The 24,067-nt window shown below is 41.8% G+C and overlaps 1 protein-coding gene across 1 annotated transcript in view; it reads left to right on the forward strand.

Moving 5' to 3' along the window:
• Positions 1-24,067, forward strand: part of ADARB2 (adenosine deaminase RNA specific B2 (inactive)) — a 319,924-nt gene that overhangs the window by 208,792 nt on the left and 87,065 nt on the right. The window contains exon 3 of the mRNA XM_087729609.1: positions 4,524-5,431. Coding sequence (XP_087585735.1) covers positions 4,524-5,431 — 908 coding nt within the window. The remainder of the gene's footprint in view (positions 1-4,523; positions 5,432-24,067) is intronic.

A 24,067-nucleotide genomic window follows, 5' to 3' on the forward strand; every position in this document is an offset into this window, starting at 1 on the left:
TTGCAAGAGGAGACTGCCCTACATTGCATTTGATGTAGTAGCTGACCTTGGACAAAGGTACCGTGGCTCTGGCTCCTGGGTTCATACCTATTGCTTCTGATTTAGAATTTTTCACTTTCAAGTATGTCAGGAGTTATGGAGGTCAATCCTTCTAACCTCTGCAGTCAATGTGATGTAGATGGACAGCAAAAATGTGCTCTACATAAGCAGGTCAAACAGGGGTTAGATATTAAAACACAGAAAATAAAAATTAAGTCCTACCTGTATTGTTGAAAATGACTTGGTAGCAATCTGGTGTTTACTAAACATTGCTAAAGACAGTAACTTCCTGTGTCAGAGCTATCAGTTGAATCAGAAGTTTGCTATACTACAGAGACTGCAAATTCTTTCTTTCGATATCATAGCTTTTCAATAATGTCCTGCCCCTTGTAATTCAATAGTGAAGATGCCAGACAAAACGAAGATGCCACCTACCACCTCTCCTTTCCCATCCTCCCTGGAAGTTGGCTTGGCAGCAGAATAACCCTCAATAGGAACAATATTATCTCTTCAAATGTAGCGTGCAGTATCAGATGGCTAGTTCTGCAGGGCCCTTATGACCCAGAGACATAGGCAGTGTCATTATTAGTGATGCATTATAGTTCTGAAAAGCTCTTGATGATGCAGACTCTCTAGGTTAACTCTACTGTGCATAATGACCAAAAGGAGAAAAACATGAAAGAGCAGACAGAAGACTGAGGAACAGTGCATACATAAATATATTTCACTAACTGTTTTCCTCTCTCCGATTCAATTACTGAAGCAAATACAAGATTGCAATGTCTCCTCTTGCTTGAGAAACTGCAAAAATCAATGAATAAAGTTACCTGAGGAGATATTACAGTGCAGAAGTGTGGGGCTTTTTTAGAAATCTTACACAATAAATTAGAAACTATTGCCAAAAAATTATAATGTTTTTCTTTCTCCTTTTTTTTAACTCCCTCCCCTTACAATTTTGTTATTCTTCAACCTTTCTCCTTCTCAATAGGAGAACCATATTTTATTAGCTTTTTTTTTTTTTTTTTCCAAATATAGAGAATGTGTTTTGGGAACTCAAGAGCAAAGACTCTATGAGAGATAACAGGACTGAAAATGATCCACAGTTTTGCATTTTCCCTCTGTGCATCCTCTGACTTACCCCTTTCCTTTTAGTGCTCTTCATTTCTAAAATTGCTTGTGATTGTTCTATTACAGCTGCTTACAGTATTTATCTTACGTAGTTTTGTGTCATTTGCCTGCTTTGTCTGATTTTCACAATAGAAGTACATGTGCCACCATTAGAGAGGTAATCTTATGTCTGCTACACAGAGGTCTCATAAAAGACACATTTCAAAGACCTCTTATTTCAAAGATACTTGAAAGTATAAAGTAATTTCACATTGCCCAGCGTCTGCCAGGTATCACACAAGTCCATCAGGCTCACAGACTTTCTGAGGCACTCACTGAATTTAGGCTGCCTCTGATTTACATGCCAAGACTTTTGGCCTTCTGCAGCTCTCACTGAGGTCTGTGAAGAACTGAGCTATTTCCTGGTGTTTCAGGATTACGTTGTCTAGAAATCTGGTTGACTGCAAGGATACTTGCATGGATTTCCTTCACTGTGACTAGGCCAAAACATACCATAAATAGAGGCACGTCACCGTCACGCACGCCTGACATTGTCCGCATATCCTTTGTGTCTGACCTCTGGAAGTTTTACACTTACATCTCTTTATTTTTTTCACTACATCAATGCAAGCTCCCTGTTGGCCAAAACCTGGACTAGACAATTTCATAGACAGAATTTAAGACAAACAAGTAATGTTTATTTTATGTTGCCATGTTTTTAGTTAACCACTGTTTTAGTGAGGGTGATTAAGGTAAGATGTTAAGGTCACACATTCATGTTCACAAATCCGTCTTTCTCTGACTATGAAAGAAAAAACAGCTGGAATAAGACAATGTGAACTATAAATACAAATAACCCCTTGAGTTTTCCTATTCAGTGGTGCATAATCAATACAAATTCTTTTCAAACCTGAATATTGTGTGAAGCAAGAGCTATCTTTCTTTTCATGCTTCCTGACTACAATATCGTTATGTACCATAATTGGCTCTGTAAAAACCTATTAGGTAAGATGAGAGAGGAGGTGTGAAATACAGAACCAAACCTGCTTCCTGCTAAAAAGTATGTCTGAGTCAAAATATTTCACCTTTATTTAAAAAAATGCACGCAACCAAAGAGGCATATTCTGAGTGGGATGGAAACATAAAAAAAGGTCACGGTGGAAACTGGCTGGCCAAAGCCACTGCCAGGCTAAATAGCGGAAAGTTAAAGTTGGTATCTCCTTCCCCCTCAGATCAGAGTTTCCATAAGTAGAGTTGTGAACTCAATGAGAAAAGACCACATTATCCTTGTGTCTTAGTTAACCTGACCTTTTAAATGTCTTATTTCCAGAGAGACTGGTTTAAAGATGTCATATTTTATACAGCTGAATGCCATATGATGAAACTTTTCGTTTTCTATTACGTATTTCTTTTTCTTTCCTTCCTCGCCTGTCTTTATTCTCTCCCCTTAGCTCCAGACAGGAAAAATTAACTGGTCACTAAGACCTTAATTTGTCAGCTCATGTTGTGCCTCAGCAAAGCACTGCAGCACATAGCTCTGCAAGTAACTTTGGTGAGACATAGACACAGGCTGGAAGCTCAGTGTGTGCTGAAGGGTTTTCAGGAAAGGGAGCTGAAAGATTCAGTCCTGCAAATGGGCCCCCACACATGCAACTGAGCCATGATTTTTACTCATGTCTAAGCAGTGAGCTGCTTTCTGTGGAACAACTTGCATCAGTGCAGACTTATTGCTCTGATGGGAAAAAGTCTTTTGATATTTAATACAAGTGCAACTCATCAGGATATAAAGGAGGATTTTAATCACGATGGTTGGTTCCACATAATTCTCTGCAGGCTGCTGTGCATCTGTCAGCCCAGCCTAATACTGGGCTGCAGCAAAGACACACCTCTCCAGCAGAAGCTCCTGGAGGCGTAGCCAGCAGCTCACCCCTTACATCCTTGCAGCCAGCTTGTATATCAGGGTAGAGAGGAAACCAAATATGGCCATGGCCGCGCAGAAAGTGGCAGGACCATTCTTTGTCCTCTAAGGACCACAGGGACCTTCTCTGTGCTTGGGAGTCATGCAGCCTGCACAGGTGGCATGCTCGTGTCTGACAATAACAAACCATGGGAAAGGCTCCATGCTCAATGCTGGCTGGAATATAGCAGGCAGCCAGGCAGTGCTCTGCTCAGAAAGGGATCAGGTGCATCGCTCCAGGGGCAGGTTGCTTCACGGGTTGATTACATTCATGTTTACTTCCTCAACTTGTCTCTGCCCCAAGGAACACACAGGAGGACTGGAGGATGTATCAGAGATGCAATACATTTCAACAAACGCATCAGAAAATGACAGAAATGTTATAGGATGCTTATTTAGACAGCAGCACATTTTCTGTCTCATTCAGGACATCAGTGAGATGAATCTTCATTCTCAGTCATGCATCTGCTGTAGCAAAGAGCACTGCCTCGCAGCATGGGCATTGCACAAGCGTAGTTCAGAGCAATGTGTGATTCATTGGGTCAACAACAAAGAAGTGCTCCCTCCATAGCTCCCAATGTCATTTCATTCCCTTCCTAGTGCTCCTGGCAGTCATTCTCTCCCATTGCTTTTCTTTGACATAGATTATTCTTTACATCAGTAATTACTGCCGTCATGATGCTCCGGCTTTTCTTAGTCTCATTTAGGTTTATCCAGAAATTTTGCAATGTTAGTTGTTGCTAACAGTATCTGCAATTGAATTTGACAGAAATACACTCACTTATTAAACTGGAATCTGAGTCCAGACAAAATTATTGTTTTGAAAGCTAGGAAGGTCTATCCAATCATTTTTTAGGGTGGATTCATGATGTTAGCAACATAAGAGCCTATGGTGTGAGTATAGCCAGTCAATGTATTCATTGCAAATAGATTATTCAATGCATTTGCCCATTTTTCTGTTTGTGAATCATTCGTGAATCATTTCTGATTTCTAATAATGTGTTCATAAGCATTCACCCACATGGATTATAGAACAAATCTCAGCCTAAGGGAACTTTGCAAACTATTCACTTTTTACTAGTAATTATCCAGTGTGAATGCAGTAGTTCATTTAAGTCACATGGCATCAGTTATGCTTCATCTTTGAATGACGTAACCTTTTTTTAAAACAGGAGGCTAGTGACTAATACAAGTAGAACTTTAGGGATAGATAAACATTCAGGACATGCAGAAAATCTGTGCTATAAATAATAAACCAACCATTTTACAGATATTTGAGGAAAACCCCCAAAAAGGGCTGAGCAAGGATATCTATCATTGACTTTTTTTTCTTTTTTGCCTATTCTGCCAGCCCTAGGCATAATGTCAGCTACTATGATGACAACTGTAATGTGAGGTTTTTTTCTTTCTTTACTGACAGGTACCAGCAGTGCAGAAGTAAAGGAAAATCGAAACATTGGCAACTTGGAGGATCATCCAATATCCTCTAATGAGAGGGCAAGAGGAGGAACACCTAGCAGTAAGAGAAAAAGACCCTTAGAGGAGGGCAATAATGGCCATTTCTGCAAACTCCAGCTCATCTGGAAGAAAGTCTCGTGGTCAGTGACACCAAAGAACGCTCTGGTTCAGCTACATGAACTTAAACCAGGTTTACAATATAAAATGGTTTCCCAGACAGGTCCAGTACATGCTCCAGTCTTTGCTGTTGCTGTGGAAGTAAATGGACTTACATTTGAAGGCACAGGACCCACGAAAAAGAAAGCCAAAATGCGTGCTGCAGAGCTAGCTCTGAAGTCGTTCGTTCAGTTCCCCAACGCCTGCCAAGCTCACTTTGCTATGGGAAACTGCATCAACCCGTCCACGGACTTTACTTCTGATCAGGCAGACTTTCCAGATACTCTGTTCAAGGAGTTCGAACCATCTACACACAGTGAGGACTTTTCAGTCTATAACCCTGTTAATAACGAATTGCTTTCCACTGCTTATCGACATGGGCGCTTACTCTGCCATACACTGGACTTAATGGGCCATGGTAAGCAAAACAAGCACAAGATGGCATCCAAAGCGGAGAGCGAGAAGAACCCGGTGGTGCTGCTAAATGAGCTGCGGTCAGGCCTGCGGTACGTCTGCCTGTCAGAGACAGTGGAGAAGCAGCACATCAAGAGTTTTGTGATGGCGGTGCGAGTGGACGGGAGAACATTTGAAGGCTCAGGACGTAGCAAGAAGCTGGCCAAGGGTCAAGCAGCGCAGGCAGCCCTGCAGGCCCTCTTTAACATTCGGCTGCCCAGCCACATTCCCAGCAGGAGTAAATGTCACCATTTGCCACAGGTGAGAGCTCCTGGGTAGCCACCACCACGTTGGAGGAACTCTTTCAATGAATGGGATCAGTATTGTTGTATCTGTTGTTGTTTTACTAGATGGTTCCTCTGATGTTATAGCAAGTGCCATGCCACAAAATAGCTCTTTTTTTCATGGAAAGAGCCAGATGCCACAAGCAAAAGCTTGAAAATCATATCCTGAAATCATTGGGTACAATTTGCAACCCTTTCCATAGGAGGCATAGATGAGAGGGCAAAATGTAGGGGGAAATACCAACATTTCAATTTGCTAGAAAGATAACATTGACAAAGGCAGAAAAATCAGGTCATTCTGCAGTACTGCATCTTTCTTGACAGAAAGGAGCCCATAAACAAAGAGACGCCCCATATGCTCCTTTTAGAGTTAATTTTTGATGAGGACAGTGCCATTCAGAGGAGGGAGCAATGACAAGGAGTGTGCCTGTGTCAGAGCAAACTCTCCAGATAAATCTGCCAGTAGAAAAGTTAAGGATTTTTGTTTATTATAGGCTTACTTTTGGGGTTGTTTTTTTTGTTTTCATATATGCCTCCAACATCACAAGGGATAGTGAAAGCTCTGAAGTTTTTCTGGAACAAATGTAGAGATTACTGCTGCATTCATACAGAACATATAGATCTGAGGTACCTACTTAGCACATCAAAATTTCATAGTTGGTCATATGCCAAAGGCTATCTTAGCATTATTCAGACTTGTGTCAATTTTCTAAGTTTAAAGTAAGCCAGGATTTGCAGACATTCGGAAACATTACATGGGTTCAAGTAACTTCTTGATTTGTTCGCGCTGTCATAAAAGGTTTGATCCACCAGCACCAGGAGGTGATCTACTGCTACAAAGTTCCCTTTATGAAGGGAGCTGTTAATGTCCAGGATTTAATGCAAAGCACTGGGAGCACTAAGAGTCATTCTGCTGCTGGCTTGCTGTGAGACCCTAGGCAAGTCATTTAAATCTAATATGCCTGTAATAAAAATGAACATATTATATGAAAGAATACTTCAAGATCCTTAAGTAGTGTGTAAATGCAAATTATTAGTAGCAATTCTCATCAATATTAGTAAAGATACTTGTTAGATGTTCAAGGAGTTTGATAGGAGATGAATCCTTTAGGTGACGTGATTGCCTGCAGGACCTAGGAATTATATTTGGTGACCCAGAAGTTTCCTTCCTATGTTTCCAAAAAGGAAACATGAGAAATGTAAGAAATTCTAAAATACATCATAATCCTCCACCTCTTCCTTTTAATTCTGGTTTGTAAACTTCATGAACCAGGGGGATAATAACATAATTTAATAATAGCAGTGATCTTCACAGAGTGCTTTGCAGGCATTTTGGAAGCCTTGGCAAACCTGGCAGTTCCATCCTCGCAGTATCCCTCCAAAGTACAGATAGTTTTAAACAAGAAATCTATGACGTTTCCTGCCCAAATTAATTCTGGTAAAAAGTAGTTTGTTTTGATGAACATGCCTGTCCTTCCCCATGGAAACCTAGCACTTGGATATAAAGAGGAATCTCTAGTCCCGTCCTGCTGACTGCTTTGCTGCCCCCAGTGAACTTTGCTGGGTGGGTCGGCAGGTAACTACCATGCATTCATCGACTGATGGTTTGTCATGTTCTGAAACTGCATCACAAGTATCATTGCCTCAGTTCCTGAGCTCTCTGAAATATTCCCTGGTTGCTTGGCTTTATGATCATCTTCTACCTGAATATCACACCTTACCTGGGTTCCCAATTGTTCACTAGGCAACATATTCTTCAGTGTATATTCCCTTTTTTATGGCCTTTTCTCCTTTCTGTAGACTTCTGCCCTCCTTATCTTCTTCTCCTCACTGTTCTGGAAGTATAAATGTCAGTGAAAAGGTGTCACTGAACTTCCTCTCTCAGTATTTTTTGAGTGGTTATGTATTGTCCAACTAAAAGATTACTCAGGCACTTTTAATGCCAGCATTCAGCATATTAATTAAGAGATAAGCCTTAACACTGATTTTTGCTGACCTCCTTACTAGCTGCTCTAATCAATAGACATAGCAACTGTGACACAAAACCCAAGTTTGTGTTACTCACTTAAGTCATAACCCAACTTCCACTGAAACCAACAGACGTATTTCCACTGACTTCAGCTGGGCTATAGCTTAAGCATTAAATCCAGAAGCATCTTTACTTGTTCTTGCTGTGTTATACAGTATTTCATCAAGTGCCTGTCTTTGCTCACTGCTTCAGTCAGCCCATCTGACTGTTTGGTCAGTCGAAGCGGTGGTAACCGTATTGAGGAGAGTATAGTTCTCATTGAGTTGTGGTCAGAGCCAGCTGCTCCAAAAGTTGTTTCAGCTCCTTCTTGTCTCCCTGATCTTCTGTGAGCCACATTTTCAAGGACACATTTCAAGCCACATTTTCAAAGCTATTCCTACTTACTAGGCTCAGTTTGTTTTGTGTCCAAAACTGTTTAAAAGCAGGAGAGCACCCCGAAACCCAAACAGCTTAGGGATAGAATTTGAAATATTAGGGGGTTTGATTTCTTCACAGAATAAGGAGTAACTATTGTCCTATCCAACCGTTCACTCTTTTCATGTGCTTCTCATATTTGTTAGGATATCAGATAGCTAACTCATTGTTAGTAGGGACAGACAAACCACATCAGCTGTAACAGTTTCACTTATATTTTGAGTATTTTGTAGAATCCAGGAGTATGTTTATCTTTGTGGTTGCCCTTTACAAAGAGTATTCCAGCTTTGCATGTCACTGTTCCTGTTCCTCTTGCTGTTATTAATGGTGTTAGGAGGCCAGAATTTGGCTTTTCCTGATTACAGCCTGACTGGAAACAGGAAAAGCCAAAAATCTTGTAATACTGGTAGTCCAGTCGTGCTGAACTTATGGATTTCACAGTGTCCAAGAAAGTGTCAAAAAGGTTCAGATGTCCTTATGAGCTGGGCCTCCCAACCGTTGACATTTCTGCCTTGCTCATCAGGGCTCCCAGGAGACATGGCGTCCCTCAGCCTGGGCCTCGGGCATGCCCTCAGATTGACAGCCACTTTTCCTGCTGACCTAGGGAGATTCAATATGTAAAATGTCAAAAGAGGCACCATATCCTCCAGTCTGTCCTGAGAGGTGCTGCCTACACAGGAGGCTTCTTGATCCACCAGGAAACGCAGAGCATAAATGTAAAATCCTGCCATCTTGATCTCTTCTGATTCAGGCAAAACAAAGAAATGCAAGAATAGCAAAACCAGAAATAGATTAGTTCCCTGGGGCAGCTGCAGTCCAACTTCTTCAGCTGCAGTCCAACTTCTTCAGCTGCCTCTCCTGCCCCTCACCTGCCAGTGCTGAAAACCCACCATGAAACTGTGAGCACTTTACAATACCAGTGCTTTCTTAAAAGAGCATCACTGTGCCTCTGATTTTCTTCCCTGTGATTATTCCACAATGTGTTTGGGCTGACTGCAAAATTAGACCCAAAAAATAAACAAAAGCATATCACACTTTACACCAGAAAAAAATTTTAATCTCATAATTTAAAGCCAAAATAATTGAGATTGTGGCTTTTTTACTGCCATCAGCAGTGCTTTGATCCATGTCCATGATTCTCATACAGGTGCAATGATGGCTGAGGGACTTGAGCTCTTGCCCATGTATAGGGTGAATAGAAGGTAGCTGAGATAATCCAAGAACCAGCTGAAAAGTTCACAAGATTTGCCCATCAATCTGCCAGCTACTGTTCTTCCTCAAACCAGATGTCTTATCTGTGCTATGCCACTGAAGTGCAAGATAAATGCTATTGATGGTCTGAGGCTGGGCACACCATGTTGATCAGAGTAGCCAAGACAGGAGCCTGGAGATCTGTTAAACTAATGGCAGAGATAAAGTGTGTCAGGAGAATGGAAATTACAACGCATCACTGTGCGCCTTCTGTAAGTCATTAAATATTGTTCCTTATTTTCTAGCATACTCGGTCTGAACTCATATTGTGCATCAAATAATATGCAATTTCTTCAATTATCAGCTTTTATGGAAGTCTGACAATTGTTTCTCCCCACCTTGGGAGCTAATGTTCATGTATTCCAAAATAGGAGACAACATCAAAGTGTGCTGACCTAACCAGCCCTAATGAGTCTGCACTGGTAGAAATACATCCACGCGCTCCCAGGCTTTCCAAGTGTAGCGTGCTCATTTCAGAAGATCAAGGTGACCCCCAACTGCATCTGACCAGTTTATAGATTGTTTTTCTAATCTTGTAGTCCTTCTAATCTATCTCACTCAGTCTAAACAGCATTCTTACTGCTGTAGAGCAAAACCATTAATTAATATTGCCATAACAAATTAGTAATAGAGGGGTGCTTGGATTTCAAATGGACCTAAATTAAAAAAGAATAGGTGTGAAAATCGCATTCACTCAGCTTTGAAATGGCTTAACACTGCTATTGCTGGTTCACATCCAGAGCAGTAGTTGTCAATTTATTTATTTAAATGAAATCTCATTGTGTTTTGTGTGTGTATCATCAAAAAGAAGTAGGTTTTTTTTTTTTCCTTTGGCAAATAAAGCTAACCATTTGAATCCAGTTAAATCCCCTATTTGCCAAAAGCTTCATTTGCAGACCAAAGCAACCTCAGTATCCCCATTGCAATGATTCTTTACCCTGAGCAGGTCAAGAATTCCTGCCAGCTAACTTCAGTGTCACCTTGGTGAGCAGTGTCATGGGAAGAACAACCACTGTGTCAGGGAAAGCTCCGTACCCCATGCCTCTCATCCGCTTCCCTCCAAAAACCTGTTTCTCTGTATTGTACAACTGGTTCATTTTCATGCAGTATCAATTTTTCCTGCCTGCTTCACTTTATTCCTCTCACTGTCCTCGTTTTCCAACTTCCTTGCAACCGTGCCCTCTCGCCTGTGTCGCAATTAAGCTGGGGCTGAGGTTGGCAGTGATAGATTTCATTCTGGTGGGAAGAGGGACAGCACATGGAGCTGCCATTGAGCTTTGAGAAGCTGTTCCAGCATGTTTCTGTGAAGTGGTCAAGTGACCACGTACATTTTTTTTATAAATGTTTTCTTTCTGTTTCCTCCTGCACAAAAAGAAACAGCTGATAGGTGTGTGTGTAGCTCCTGACAAGGAGATGCAAGAAAGGGAAATGGTGGGGATCAGAGAGATGCTGCTGCAATACAAATGATGTTTGATTTTCAACCATCTATTTCTGACTCTGTAGGTGGGGAAAGTTGCTTTTTATAATCAGAGCAAAGGGCAGTCAAGACATTTATAGGATTACAATTTCTTAAGCAAAATAATGGCAAAAGAACCAATTTAGAGGCACAGCATTAGTGCACTGGGTACTGTTATTATTATCCTGGCTGCTAATAAGATTGCAGTCACTTCTAGGCTCACAGCTGAGAAACCAGGACCACCCCCTCACTCCTCATACAAGTCCAGCATAAAAGATGATTATTGCCCCAGAGAGATTACAGCTTGAGTCTTAGATGAAGAAATTACCATGTTTTAATGTATATAATCCATGCAAGATCAAAGGGAGATGCAGAAGGACTACCTACATGGAGTCACAGGAAACAAATTAACACCGTAGAAAAGACTCCGATCACTTGCTCTCATAGCATCAGCACATACGTGTAGACACATTAAGGGGTTTGCACATGAAAACCAGTCATCACTGCAAAATAATACATTACTTTACATCAGCTGGGCTACAGTAATGCTCCAGCTATCTGGTGCAGGAAGAAGTGTCTGAGTTGGCGTATCCAACTCCACCCTCCATACCTCTCTCTTTTGCTCCTCTGTTGCTGTACCCTGTAACTCCCTGCTCCCTTCCAGCCACAGGTAACTCCAACAGGATCCCCAAAAGATTCCCCTGCACTTGTCTTTAAGTCCTGCATGATATAGAGCATGCTCAGGGCTTTCAGAGCATTAGGTATGCTAAACAAAACTCTTCAAAGGGAGATGTTAAAATCTAAATATACCACTCACCTAATTAATAATACTTAGGAGAGCTGTAATAATGGTGAGAATTAGTTAATTAATGGGTGATCTTCATTTACAGAAGTGGAAAAATAATTTTAATATCTTCAAGGAAAAAATGTTTAGAGCTGAAAGACATTTTTCTCAAGTGCATATATACTTACGTAATTTAAGTTTATAAGCAACCCAAACCCCTTCTTCCCCTGAAAAAAGGAAAAATAAAAATATCTAATTTTGCTGTATAAAGACTCTGAAGAGTCCACTGTGACTACAGTGCATTTAGAGTGGGGTGAATCTGATTTAGCTGTCTGACTTGGCTACTGGCTATTCTTTTAGCGTAGTTGCAAATACTTTATGCCATCCATACATCCGCAGAAACAGCTTTTGATTTCTTCCCTTCAGAGTCTAGATTGCTTATTAAAGATGGCTAGCGAGACACAGCGTGGACTCTGCTGACTTCTGCTATTTGCCATGATGAACCAGCCTTGCCTATCCAGGAGGCTGATGGTGTGGATCTGATTTGTGAAGAATTATTATTTGTGCAACCCATTATGGTGAGACAGTTTGTGCAGAATGATTAGGGCTCCAGCAATGAGCAGAGCTAGTTAGTACATGAAAGCTGAATCCCAGCCTGGTGTCATCCACACATAAAACTTCCTTCTAAACCAGACACTCTCGCAGCTGTCAGAGTCGCCTTTGTTGCTTTCTGGCTTTGTAAGTGAGCTAGGGACACTTCAAAAAGCTCCCAGCAAGCTGGACCTCGTTAAAGCTCTTGCTTCATCCTGGACTTGCATCCTGACGTTGTTTATGATGCTTCGTTATTATCTACTTAATACAAGCCGTGATCGTTCTGCTCCGCTAAATGGTGCTGTAATACAAGTGCCCAGAGTGAATTTTTCTTTGGTCGAGTTCCATGCAAAGCTTCTCTGTTTGAGCTGGAGTGTTACAGTCATGCCAAAACCGTGTTCTTTATCTATTTTTATCTGTAGTCACATCTAGGAAGCCTTAATTATTCGAAGAGATTTTTCCTTCTGTGTGCAGAGTATCAGAAGCAAGCTTCTACCATTTATTTTATGATGACTACCTCCCTCTTGTGGTCCTTGTGCCAACCGTGTGGCAGGCAGATTATTGCGGTGTGAGGGGAAAACTAATAACACAAAATGCCAGCGCACCTTGCAAAGGCAGCAGCTCAGAGCCTGCCGTTTCCCCAGTGATGCTCCTGAGAAGCCCAGTGTCACATGCAGCAGAGGGACTGCTCCCTCCCTGCTGAATAACGGGGAACATCTTTGTCCATTTTATTTTAGTGCATCCATTAGCCTTTAAATAGTGCATTTGTATAGTAATTTTGGAGAAAACCAACATTTCTCCTGCCCCTTTATCTCAGCTAAACTGCTCATTCATACTGCAATGTGAAAGGATTACATACATACACAAACACACACACACACACACACACAAAATAATATGCATGTCATAAAATTCAATAGGTAGGATATATTTAGGGCTTAATCTTAGGATTGCTGAGAATTAATGGACAGAGCAGACTTTAGACTTGTTATAATGGATGTAAAATGTGATTTAGGTGTTTAGGCATTTATACAATCAAACAAAACTAGAGGATTGGCTCATGTTCTTTGAGAGAGCAAAATCCTTTGTTGTTCATTTAGTGCTTTCTTTATATGAACATCTTACAAGTGAGTTTGGATCTCTAATGGGAGCAAAATTTATCAGAGCAATTTTTTTTCACATGCTTGATGCATGATGTGAACTTTTGTTAAGATAAAATATTTTTACAAACACCTGAGAAATAGAAATGGTAGATAAATATGCATGTCCACTGGGAAAGTGAGTAAATTATCCATCTCCTTTCATCACAAAGTTTTATTCAATAAAAACAATCAATATTGTCTATGTCTCATGATACCCATTAGCTTCTTAGACTGAATTCTAAGAAATATAAAACATTAATACATCCATAAACATTTCCTCCTTCACCTTAAATACTTCAATATTGTCTTGAGACAAATTCATGTTGCTTTTTCATCCTTTCTGGTTTTCTAATTGATAAGTCAGAGTTTCTTTTCAAGCAAGCTAACCATTATTTCCTATTTGTCTTCCAAACTGGAGTAGACATTTGATATGATTGCTCTTAACCTACTTGTCATCACATCTGCTGCAGGCACTAGCTACATAATCAGACCTGAATTCAGACAATGGTATCTTAAAATCAGTGCTACACTGAGATGTCACCCAAATGAGCCTATGCTACGGAAGCCACACTGATTTGCTCTATAAATTCCTTGTGTGCTGTTTCTGCTCACTCTTTATCCAGTTCACCTTTAAAAACTAAAGGTGGAAAGAGAACATTGCCTGAACAATCATACTCAAATGAACAAAATGAACATGTTTCGGTTTATTCAGAGAAATAGCCGAAGTGTCCCGTGATTTCTAGGTTCTTCTGTTCCTGTCATTTCGTTGTTAAGTTCCTATTTTTAGGCCATCTTCTGTGAACTGGGGCTATTACTCACAGAAATAATTACAATCAACTCCTTTCCTTCCTATGTGGGTCATTGCTTTATTAGGTTAAGCACAAGGAATAATGTGAGTCTCCAAGGTCTTGCGGGGAGGGTGAAGTCAGCTACACTAGCTTCATTTCTTGTTTGATAATTAGTTTTTATCCAAATCAACTCTGCCCTGTACTTTTAATGAATAATCCTCTCAGGGATCTTGGAGAATAAACTCATTACTCCTGAATCAGCCCCCTCTTTTATTCCACTCTCCTTGATACACACACAAGTCATTCTAACCCTCAGTGCCTAATGACCCTTGTACACTCATATGGACAACACTTCATAACAGCACCATAAACGTACTCTTAGGGGCTGGTTGTCCTGGTAATTGCAGAGAAACAGTGTCCAAGAGAGGTGCAGAATTCAACATGCTTTTTTAAACCTGATTCAGCTATGCAGAAACCAAGTCAGTGGCCATCAACGTGCAGCAGCCAAAAAAGCCGAGCTAGAAAATAATAGGGAGCAGTTGTTGATAACACAACAGGCATAAAGTCAAGTTTCTTCAAGGCTCATGGTCATGGCAGCAATGAGCTGACTGATGGACACCAGAAGATACAAATCAGAGCCTCGCTGAAGCTTTTGTGTCTGCGTATCAGCAATTCAGATGAAACTGGAAACAGAACACAAAGCTGTTAAAACTGTTCTCTGAGCCAAAAGTTAGCAGTTGCACCACTGGGAATAGCAGCATGATTCACCCAAAATAGTGTTCTATAATAATGCTCATAGCAGCTTATAACATGATAACATGGAGAGAAGAGGAATGGCCCATGAGGGTCACCATTCTGGAAAGCATCTTCACAGATGCTAAAGGTAGTTACCAGCTCCAACCCAAGAAAAACAAAAAAGCCCTGGCACATGCATTCCTAGGGATCACTGAGCTTGAGGCTCAGCCCAAGGGTTTTGCTATTCCCAGCCAGGACTGACAACACATTAAAACACTGCCGCATTTTGCTGCCTTCTGTGGCGCTGCATGTTCTCCCTTCAGTGCTCAGCTAAAGGCCGCTCGGGACTTTCTCTTTCAATCCGCAGAGGGAACTAACATTGTATTATTAGTGCAGGCTGGTTGCTGTGACTTTCCAGCACTGACTGCTGGTCATAGCCCTGCTCTCCCAGAGGGTGTCTTTGGTGATTAATGACTTAGGGATCTCACTGGGAAGTTCATCTTATCATGGAGATCATAATATAGAGTTACATGGACATTACCGAAACAGCAGGCATGAGTTCTTGACACAAAGATATCTTTGCCCATTTTGTGCTTGTTTTCTTCAAAAATACACCTTCTTCAGTGCTGTAGCACATTCCTGCTGATCATATTTCATACATATCTGTCTGGTTCTAGGCATAGCCTGAACCATCAACCTTTACTCCAGCAAGGATCTCAGCATGGCTGGAGGAGTCTATGGATTGTATTTGCCCTTCCTCTACGTGCTGGCTACTAAGCAGAGAAGACAGCAAGACCACTTAAAAATTATTTATTTCCTAAATAAGCAGATTATTTTACTCAAATTCCAAAAAAAGTTCTGAAAGACAAAACTACAAAATGTTCCGATATGAACCTTCAAGTAGAAATTATTTTTTCCCTTCCTTTTTTTTTTAAGTGCAGGATATTTTTGGTCACAATCATAGTAATCCTACTGATAGGAGACGCCCTCTGCTTTTCCAGGGCAAGAACCTTCAGCTGCGTGTGTTACATTTCAACTTTGAGGGAAATCAAAGTACAAGAGGGATGAGGCTGCTGCTGTCACCATGTTCTGGAGGACACTGATGGAAAAAAATTAATAGCGTTCCCCAAAACACTGACAAGCTACAGTGCATAAATTTTCCTTTTAAATCCTGTATTCATAAAAAAAGAAAGCAACAAGACTTTCAGATTTACTAGTCTTTGATGTAGATATTTTGAAATCTTTCCCTCCATGAAAAGGCAGGAGCCTAAAATGAATGTAAATTTTCAGAAAATTACATCTTTGGCTGCATCTTTTCTTGGACGTTTGTGAACTTAGAGATATCTTAAGCCCTCCCTCTCTCAAAAAGGAAAAGAAAAAAAAGTCCAGTCTCCTTTATATATCAAAAATCAAGCAAACAAGCCAAACCAGAAAGTCCTTACAGGCAGAATAACATCCTTGCCATGTAAATGAGCTGAAATCAAGCAGATATCTGAGCAAAGCTTCCCTGTGGCAGAGCAGGAGTGACTTGTGCAAATCCGAAGGATCTGTTGGGGACCCCTCGATAACAACAGGTCACCAGACAAATGCCAATGATGCTGAACTGATCAGCAGGAGAGAAAGAAACATGGCAAAGACAAGCTGGAAAAAAAAAAAGGGTTCCAGGCTGCCTTTGACAGAAATTGATCTGAGCAAATTAAACACTCGCACTGTAGTGGTTAGTAGCCTTTTTTTTTTCCTTCTCCCTTTCAACACGCAAGATGCTGGTGGGGAGATCAGCGCGGGCGGTTTGCCTTTCCTAGGCAGTGGTATCTGGCGTGTGGGAGCAGAGCTGCTCCCAGCTGCAGACGTGAGGGGAACTTGATGGGGTTGGGAACAGAAACTTAAAATATAGAAATTACTCCATCGAGGACCTGGGAAGAGTTTTTCGAGGCAAGGGACAGAACCAACACCTTTGGTGAAAATCAGGCAAAAACCTCAAGTCTGGGAGCGAAACTGTTGGATTTATAGCACAGTCCTGAACTGAAATCCTCGTGGGGATACGCATAGGAGAATGCTCTGATGGTAGCTGGGAGACGTGTTTTGCTACCCATGCCACGCACGGTATTCTGGGAACTTATTTCTTTGCACATATACTTGCTAGCAGTACAAATATTAAAATTCCTTTTTGTGGTTGGGAAATTAAGGTGAATAACTGAACGAACATAAACTAAATTTGCTCTGAGATACGTGGGCATGAAGCCACAAAACAATGTGGGAAGCTAATGCCTTTATTCCATATTCCCACAGGCCTAAACCAGAGCAGAATTTGAACCTGTGAATTCATAGCAAATAAAATATCAAACTTATCCTGAAATATGTTGTAGCTGTTTCTCATTCCATCATGCAGCTGATAAATACCTAATCTCCAGTTCAGGCCTCTCTATTTAAATAAGCACAGTAAAAAGTTTAGCTATCTCTGACTGAACTGCTTCAGCTGAATATCCTTAGTTCACTGCTTCTGGCCCCTATTAAATGCAATTCAGATAAAGTCCGTTTTCTACTAATATTTGTTTCTCTCTTGACACAGCTGGTATCTGCTCCTGCTAAAAGCTTTCAGACTGGAAGAAAAATCTACTGAAGAACACATTATTTAGGAAGCATAGCTAAGCATCACTAATACTAGGAGGACAGAGGATTTCTTCCATGTTAACTGTTAACAAACACGTTGTTCTCTATGGGCAGTCTCGTCCCCACCATTAAAACTGATGATTTTGCAGAGCTGGGTCCAAAGAAGAAAAAGAGGACATCTTTCCCTGTAGCACAGCAGACAAGCAAGAGCTGTGAGACACCCTCCATTTGCTGTATATTCTGCTTACTCGCCCATCTGCTTTACGAGATGCCTTTTCGCCCTGACGGTGTCGGTCAGCTGCCTGCTCCGCACGCCCGGCTGCAAGCAGCGAGCGGGCAGCTCTGCTGTGCCCCACTCCCGTGGCATGGCCTCCTGCAGCACAGGGTCACAGGCAGCTTCCAAAGTCCTCAGCCTTAGCTCCCTTTCCTGGCTCTGGTTGTCCTGTTGCTGGTTTCCATTTTCCCTTCTGACACTCCCATTATTAGGAACGGTCTCCTCTCTCCCGGCATGCCTCATCTGGGCAGGAGCAGGCTGGAGCTGGAAGTAAGAAAGCAGCTGTGAGAACAATTCAGTAAAATTTTAGGTCAAATGTTAGGTGCCCCGTCCTTGTGGTAATCGCTTGCATTAGAGCATATTAGCACAATTGCACTTCCAGTGAATTAACAGTGATCTGTGCAGAGGCACAAAATCAAGTGCAATAATAATTCACATGTATGAAAAACAACATGATTGCTACCTAATTAATTAATAACCAGTTACGGATTAAAAGGGGAACATTTGGAGCTAAATGTGTCCTTGACAACACTAACAGGATTGGTTTAGCACCGATTGTATTTTATAATGGGACATATAAGTGCAAATAATTGCTTCCACTATATCATGGAATTAGTTCCATGACAGTTCAGCTGATTACTTCAAGGTTTTATCTGCGTTTTGTAGCTGCAAGATCCACTACCACTTTGCGCCTTGCTGGCCGGTAGCGAAACACTCTTGTCTGTTTACATGTATTGCATGTAATGTAGCAGGAGAAGCAGAATCAATACTGTAGATATATACAGTACCTGCATCACAAAGGTTACCGCGCTTGGAAAATAGCTGATGAAGGCTTGAGGTAATGAGCTGAAACATCCTGAAAGTAATTCCTAGCAGCACTAAAGACAATAATATAACTTCGCCTGACATGGGTAATCCTCCGCAGACTGAGGGAAGCATAATTTTTTCTGGAAGGGAGTTTTGTGGTCCACTGAGAGTTTGAGTGAGATATGAGATATACCTTACAAGTGAGGAACAGCTCATAACTCAGGAGAGGTGGAACCTAAATGAAGTCACAGAGGTCGTTCTTATTTTATCACTGGGGGTAATACGCCTTGTATATCACTCAGCCTTTTCATACATTCAGTTACTGGGATAATTCTGGGTACAACAAATTGTTCGTGTTTTTTTCATCTTGTATTTCATGAACAGAAGGCTTTTAAAACAATTACAAACAATTTGCCCTGTAAGTCCAAAGCTAGGCTTATTTACAAATAAGTTTAATGAAATACATCGGAACTCTGTGGTTCGTGTAGGGTATGGAACTATCGGCTAAATATTTTTGTTCTCTTTCAGTCCATTTTTTGCTGCTGCTGCAGTGCAGAAGCTAGAAAGGCCAATGAAGCAGTCAGAGAAGTCTGCCCATCCTTTTAGCTCCCTTCACGGTAGCAGCCATTCGTGTGATGTGAATATTTCTGCAGGAGAGATTTCCGTGCATGTTTTCAGACTGCTTTCCTAACAAAATTAGCTTTCTGTGATCATGCTGTCTGCTGCTCCTAGAAATCCTTGAGACTGTTCAACTATATTTGATAGCAGCAGATATCTCAAGACACTCGGTCTCTATCTATACAATATAAAATTGGGGACTTTGCAGAAGCAAGAGCAACCCAAAATAGTCCTGCAGAGGGAACAAAGCAGTTACCCCCCAAAGCAGATGCCAGTGGGCCAGGCAGCATGTTGGCAAGACATACCGAGACATACTGGTGTCTTCGTTTGGTCCTCTTTCTTCTCTTCTTAACACAGGGGACCTCTGCATCCTCTTTTTTAGATGTATGAGTCTATTTGAGCCTGCAGAGTCACAGAGGGTGTAAGAGGAGTCTTGGGCTTAGTAAGCTGCTCCCTATAGCCGCATGTTACCAAACTATTTCTTAATTAAAGCCTATACAATGAATCACGATATTGCTGCAGCTGTGACCTGAAACAGGTTTTGATATGATGCATCTCATTTTGTTCCCTTCAGGAGACAGCTGCACTTTTTCACATAAACTGGAATTCTTCAGGGTGGGGTGGGACTTGTATAAAAATGTGGGCATCTGGCAGCCTCATGGAGCACCCAGTTCTGACCTCAGCATCAGGTAGGAATCCTTTTGCTGGCAGTACAACATTGACCCAGACTTCAAGGGTACCACAGCTTCAGTACTGCCAAGATGCACCCGTACCAGGCACAGCATCACATAGCAGCACAGACCTGGCTCCAGCATATACACACCCAGAGTTTGTGCAAAAGCCCCTCCTGCCACGTCTTGGCAGCTCCCTCCTCCCACGCCAGCCCTGAGAGGGCTGGAAGAGGAGTACTAGCATTTGCTGCAAACACAGCGTGAATGGGATAGCAGAGGCATACCACCACGGAGGCATGAAGTCTCTGCATTTTCTCTTGGGGTAGCCTGGCTGCCATGGACATCTCATACTTTCTATAGAGTGGTACATTGCATCCAGAAGTCTTGTTTCTATAACACATATGTGGGCACTCTAGCATCAATTAGCTGTCAATGTAGGAATACACAATGCAAGATGGCAGCAGATTTCTGTTGTGTATGTTTGGACTTCACTGTACTAATTAATTATTTTCATATCGAAGGTTTTTCTCTTCTATGAGATCTGTGGGCCTCTTCTTGCTTTATACGGTAAGAACAAAGTAGTGAGTGACATTGTGGTAACCACTGGGGCACGGTCCTACTGAACCAGGGAAAGTGCACTCTAATGGGTTCCCTGTGGATGGAGAGGCTGAGCCCATGTGTCGGTCTGGGACAAAACTGGAAAGGGCAAATATGAGGGCAGTCATCTCAGTGCTTGATTGGTGGAGCCAAGGGAGCAGGCAAGAAAAAAGCATTGTTTGTTTTATTTGTACCTATGTTGGTAACCCAAAATTGATCATCTGAGTTTAAGTGCCTTCTAGTAACAGCTGTGAACAATTTCACTGTTTTTCAACGTAGTGTGTTGCCAGTTCAAAGGACTGATAGTAATCCTAACAAAGCTATTTCTCCTTCTCTCAAAAGTAAGATAAACTCAGACATAGAATTGTTAAATACTCCTTTTTTTCTAACATACCTGGTTCTGATTTCTGAGGGGCTTAATTAGCAAAAAGCAGAAGGTTGAGAAATGGTTGATTAGAGGTTCATCTGTAAACTGGAAATATAGTAAGTGAGATGTCTGCTGATGAGTCTACTATGGTACATTTGTTATAGGATAGATGGGGCAGGTGCTAAAATCCTTACTTAGCAAAACTGAAGCCAAACAATGTTGACACTGGATTAAACAGGAGCATTTGTTGTATTTGGCAGCTGTGAAGGGGTTTGCAGTTTGTTAGAGAAAAGGGGCAGTCTGCAATGCATCTGAGGGGTTTGTGTGCAATATATGAAGAGATGAATGAGCCAGTGTTAGGAGGAAACTGAGTAAGTGGGTGTACTGGTTTTCGCTGGGATGGAGTTAATTTTCTTCATAGCAGCTCATATGGTACTATGTTTTGGATTTCTGACCTAAACAGTGTTGATCACACACCGATGTTTTAGCTACTACTGAACAGTGCTTACACAGCATCAAGGTCTTCTCTGTTTCTCATGCTGCCCCACCAGTGAGGAGGCTGGGGGTGCACAAGAAGCTGGGTGGGGACACAGCCAGGACAGCTGACCCCAGCTGACCAAAGGGGTATCCCAAACCATATGACACTGTGCTCGGCAATAACAGCTAGGGGAAGAAGGAGGAACCGGGGACATTCAGAGTTAAGACATTAAAAATAGATCTGTTAAACTGTCTTTATCTCAACCCATGAATTTTCTCACTTTTACCCTTCTGATTATCTCTCCCATCCAACTGGGAGGGAGGGAGGGAAGGAGGGAGGGAGGGAGGAAGGAAGGGAGGGAGGGAGGGAGGGAGGGAGGGAGGGAGCGGCTGCATGGGGCTGAGCTGCCTGCTGGGGTAAACCCATAACAGTGAGTAATACTGGGACATGACTATATTGACACTGGTTCCCACTGAAACCAGTGGCAAAATTTTGTTGGCTACAGGTTCCATGTTAGAGGACCACATTTAGGGAATATTTGGAAAGGAAAAGACTGAGATACTACAATTTAAAAACCACGTTGATGGCCATTGTCAAATAGCTGCCTGGTTTCCATTCATACCTTGAGAGGCTAATCAATAAAGCATAATTATCTCCTCTGTTTATAGGGTGATGCTTGCTCTCAGTTTGAATTGAGAACTATTGAAAGGCCATATGAGGAAGTCCTGAATGTATGTGTCAGGATCAATTCAGAGTTTAAATTGTTAATAATGGCTTTTTAATGTCAATGCAGATATCTCCGAGTGGCCTAAAGAGAGGGTGACAAAAAAAGTAACTGGCTGTGTCACTGGCTAGTTTTGCTTTTGTAGTTTAAAGGGATATTGTCAACTGGAAACCTAGGCAAGGAACTAAGCATAGTACTTAATACAACACTTTGCATCTTGCTGCCAAAGCTTGTGATTGTTTTATTTATTTTAGCTTTTTTTTCTCCCTGATTGTTGCTGAAAGATTCAAATTAAAAAAAAAAAAAAAAAAAAAAAAAAAGAGGAAAGAAGATCATTAATCATGGAATTCATTGAAAGTGTGAAACTGATCATAAAAGCTTTGGATAAATAGAATCACAGAAGAGTTGAGGTTGGAAGGAATCTCTGGAGCTCATCTAGTTCAGCCCCTGCTCAAGCAGGATCAGTTACAGCAGGTTGTTCCAGCCCATGCCCAGTTGTGTTTTGAATATGTCCACAGATGGAGACTCCACAACCTCTCTGGGCAACCTGTGCCAGTGTTTGACCATCCTCACAGGAAAACAAAAAAAAGTCTTTTCTTGTATTTAGATTGAATTTCAGGTTTTTTAATTTGTGCCCATTGCCTCTTGTCCTGCCACTGGGCACTACTGAGAAGAGTCTGGCTCCCTTGCTTTCATTCCCTCCCATCAGGTATTTATACAAATTGATGAGATCCCCCTGAGCCTTCTCTTCTCCAGGCTGCACAACCCTAGCTCTTGCAGCCTCTCCTCGTTACGAAAGATGCTCCAGTCTCTTAATCATCTTAGTGGCCCTTTGTCAGACTTACTCCAATATGTCCATATTTCTCTTGTACTGGGGAGCTCAGCACCAGACCCAGCACTCCAGATGTGCCTCACCAGTGCTGAGGGGAGGGAAAATATCACCTCCCTCAACCTGCTGGCAATGCACTCTCTAATGCAGCCCAGGAGGCTGTTGACCTTGAGTCACATTGCTGGCTCACAATCAGCTTGTTGTCCACCAGGACCCCAAGGTCCTTTTCAGCAAATCTGCTTTCCAGCTGGTCAGTCCCCAGCCTGTCTGGGTGCATGGGGTTGTTGATCCCCAGGTGCAGGACTCGGCAGTTCTCCTTGTTGAACTTCATGAGGTTCCTGTCAGCCCATTTCTCCAGCCTGTCAAGGTCCCTCTGGATGGCAGCATGACCCTCTGCCATATCAGCCACTCCTCCCAGTGTTGTATCACCAGCAAACTTGCTGAGGGTACATTCTGCCCCATCATCCAGATCATTTATGAAGATGTTATCAGTATTGGACCCAGTGTTGAGCCCTGTGGTACACCACTAGTGACATGCCTACAACTGGACTTTGTGCCACTGTTCACAACCCTCTGGTCCCAGTCGTTCAGCCACTTTTCAGTCCACCTCACTGGCCGCTTATCTAACCCATATGTTGTCAGCTTGTATATGATGGTGTTATGGGAGACAGTGTCAAAGGCTTTACTAAAGCCAAGGTAAACAACATCCACTGCTCTCCCCTCATCCACCAAGCCAGTCACCTCATTATAGAATGTTATCAGGTTGCTCAAACACAATTTTCCCTTCATAAATCAACGCGGACTGCTCACCCAGTCTCCTTCTTGTCCCTCGTGTTTGGAAATGCTTTCCAAGAGGATTTTGTGCACCACCTTCCCAGGGATGGAGGTGAGGCTGTCAGGCCTGTATTCCCAGGATATTCCTTTTTGCCCTTCTTGAAAATAGGAGTAACATTTGCTCTCTTCCAGTCTTCAGGAACCTCTACCAGTTGCCATGAGCAAGAACAGGATAGAGAAGAGTGTTTTCCATTTGGTTTTCCTCTGAGTTGCAAGTTACTGAGCTAATTTCAGGAAAATCTGTTGCAACACTTTCATGGTCAGTGTTGTGCTGGAAGCTGGATGAGAAGATCAAAACAGTCCCTTCTGGCTTTAAAATCTTTGGGTTTGAAATTACTCATAATTCTGTCAAGTCAAATACAACTGATACAAATACGACACCTTTTTTGTAAGTTGATCATGTCCCTTTAGCACAATTATTTAATAGTCCTAAACACTCTTGTTAATAATGTGTGACAAGCAACCGTGGTGGGAATGCTTCGTGATTGCTCCTTATGCAATATCATGCTGTGATTGCAGATCCATGCTCTGCTGTTTATGTTATCTGTACTTCACTTCAGACATGTTTTATTATAGTACTTTAAAAAGGAGAATGGAACATTTTATCATATTTT

This window comes from Nipponia nippon, unplaced genomic scaffold (assembly GCF_047370975.1).
Source record: "Nipponia nippon isolate SJK-2023a ecotype South Korea unplaced genomic scaffold, ASM4737097v1 scaffold_1, whole genome shotgun sequence".
Taxonomy (NCBI): Eukaryota; Metazoa; Chordata; class Aves; order Pelecaniformes; family Threskiornithidae; genus Nipponia; species Nipponia nippon.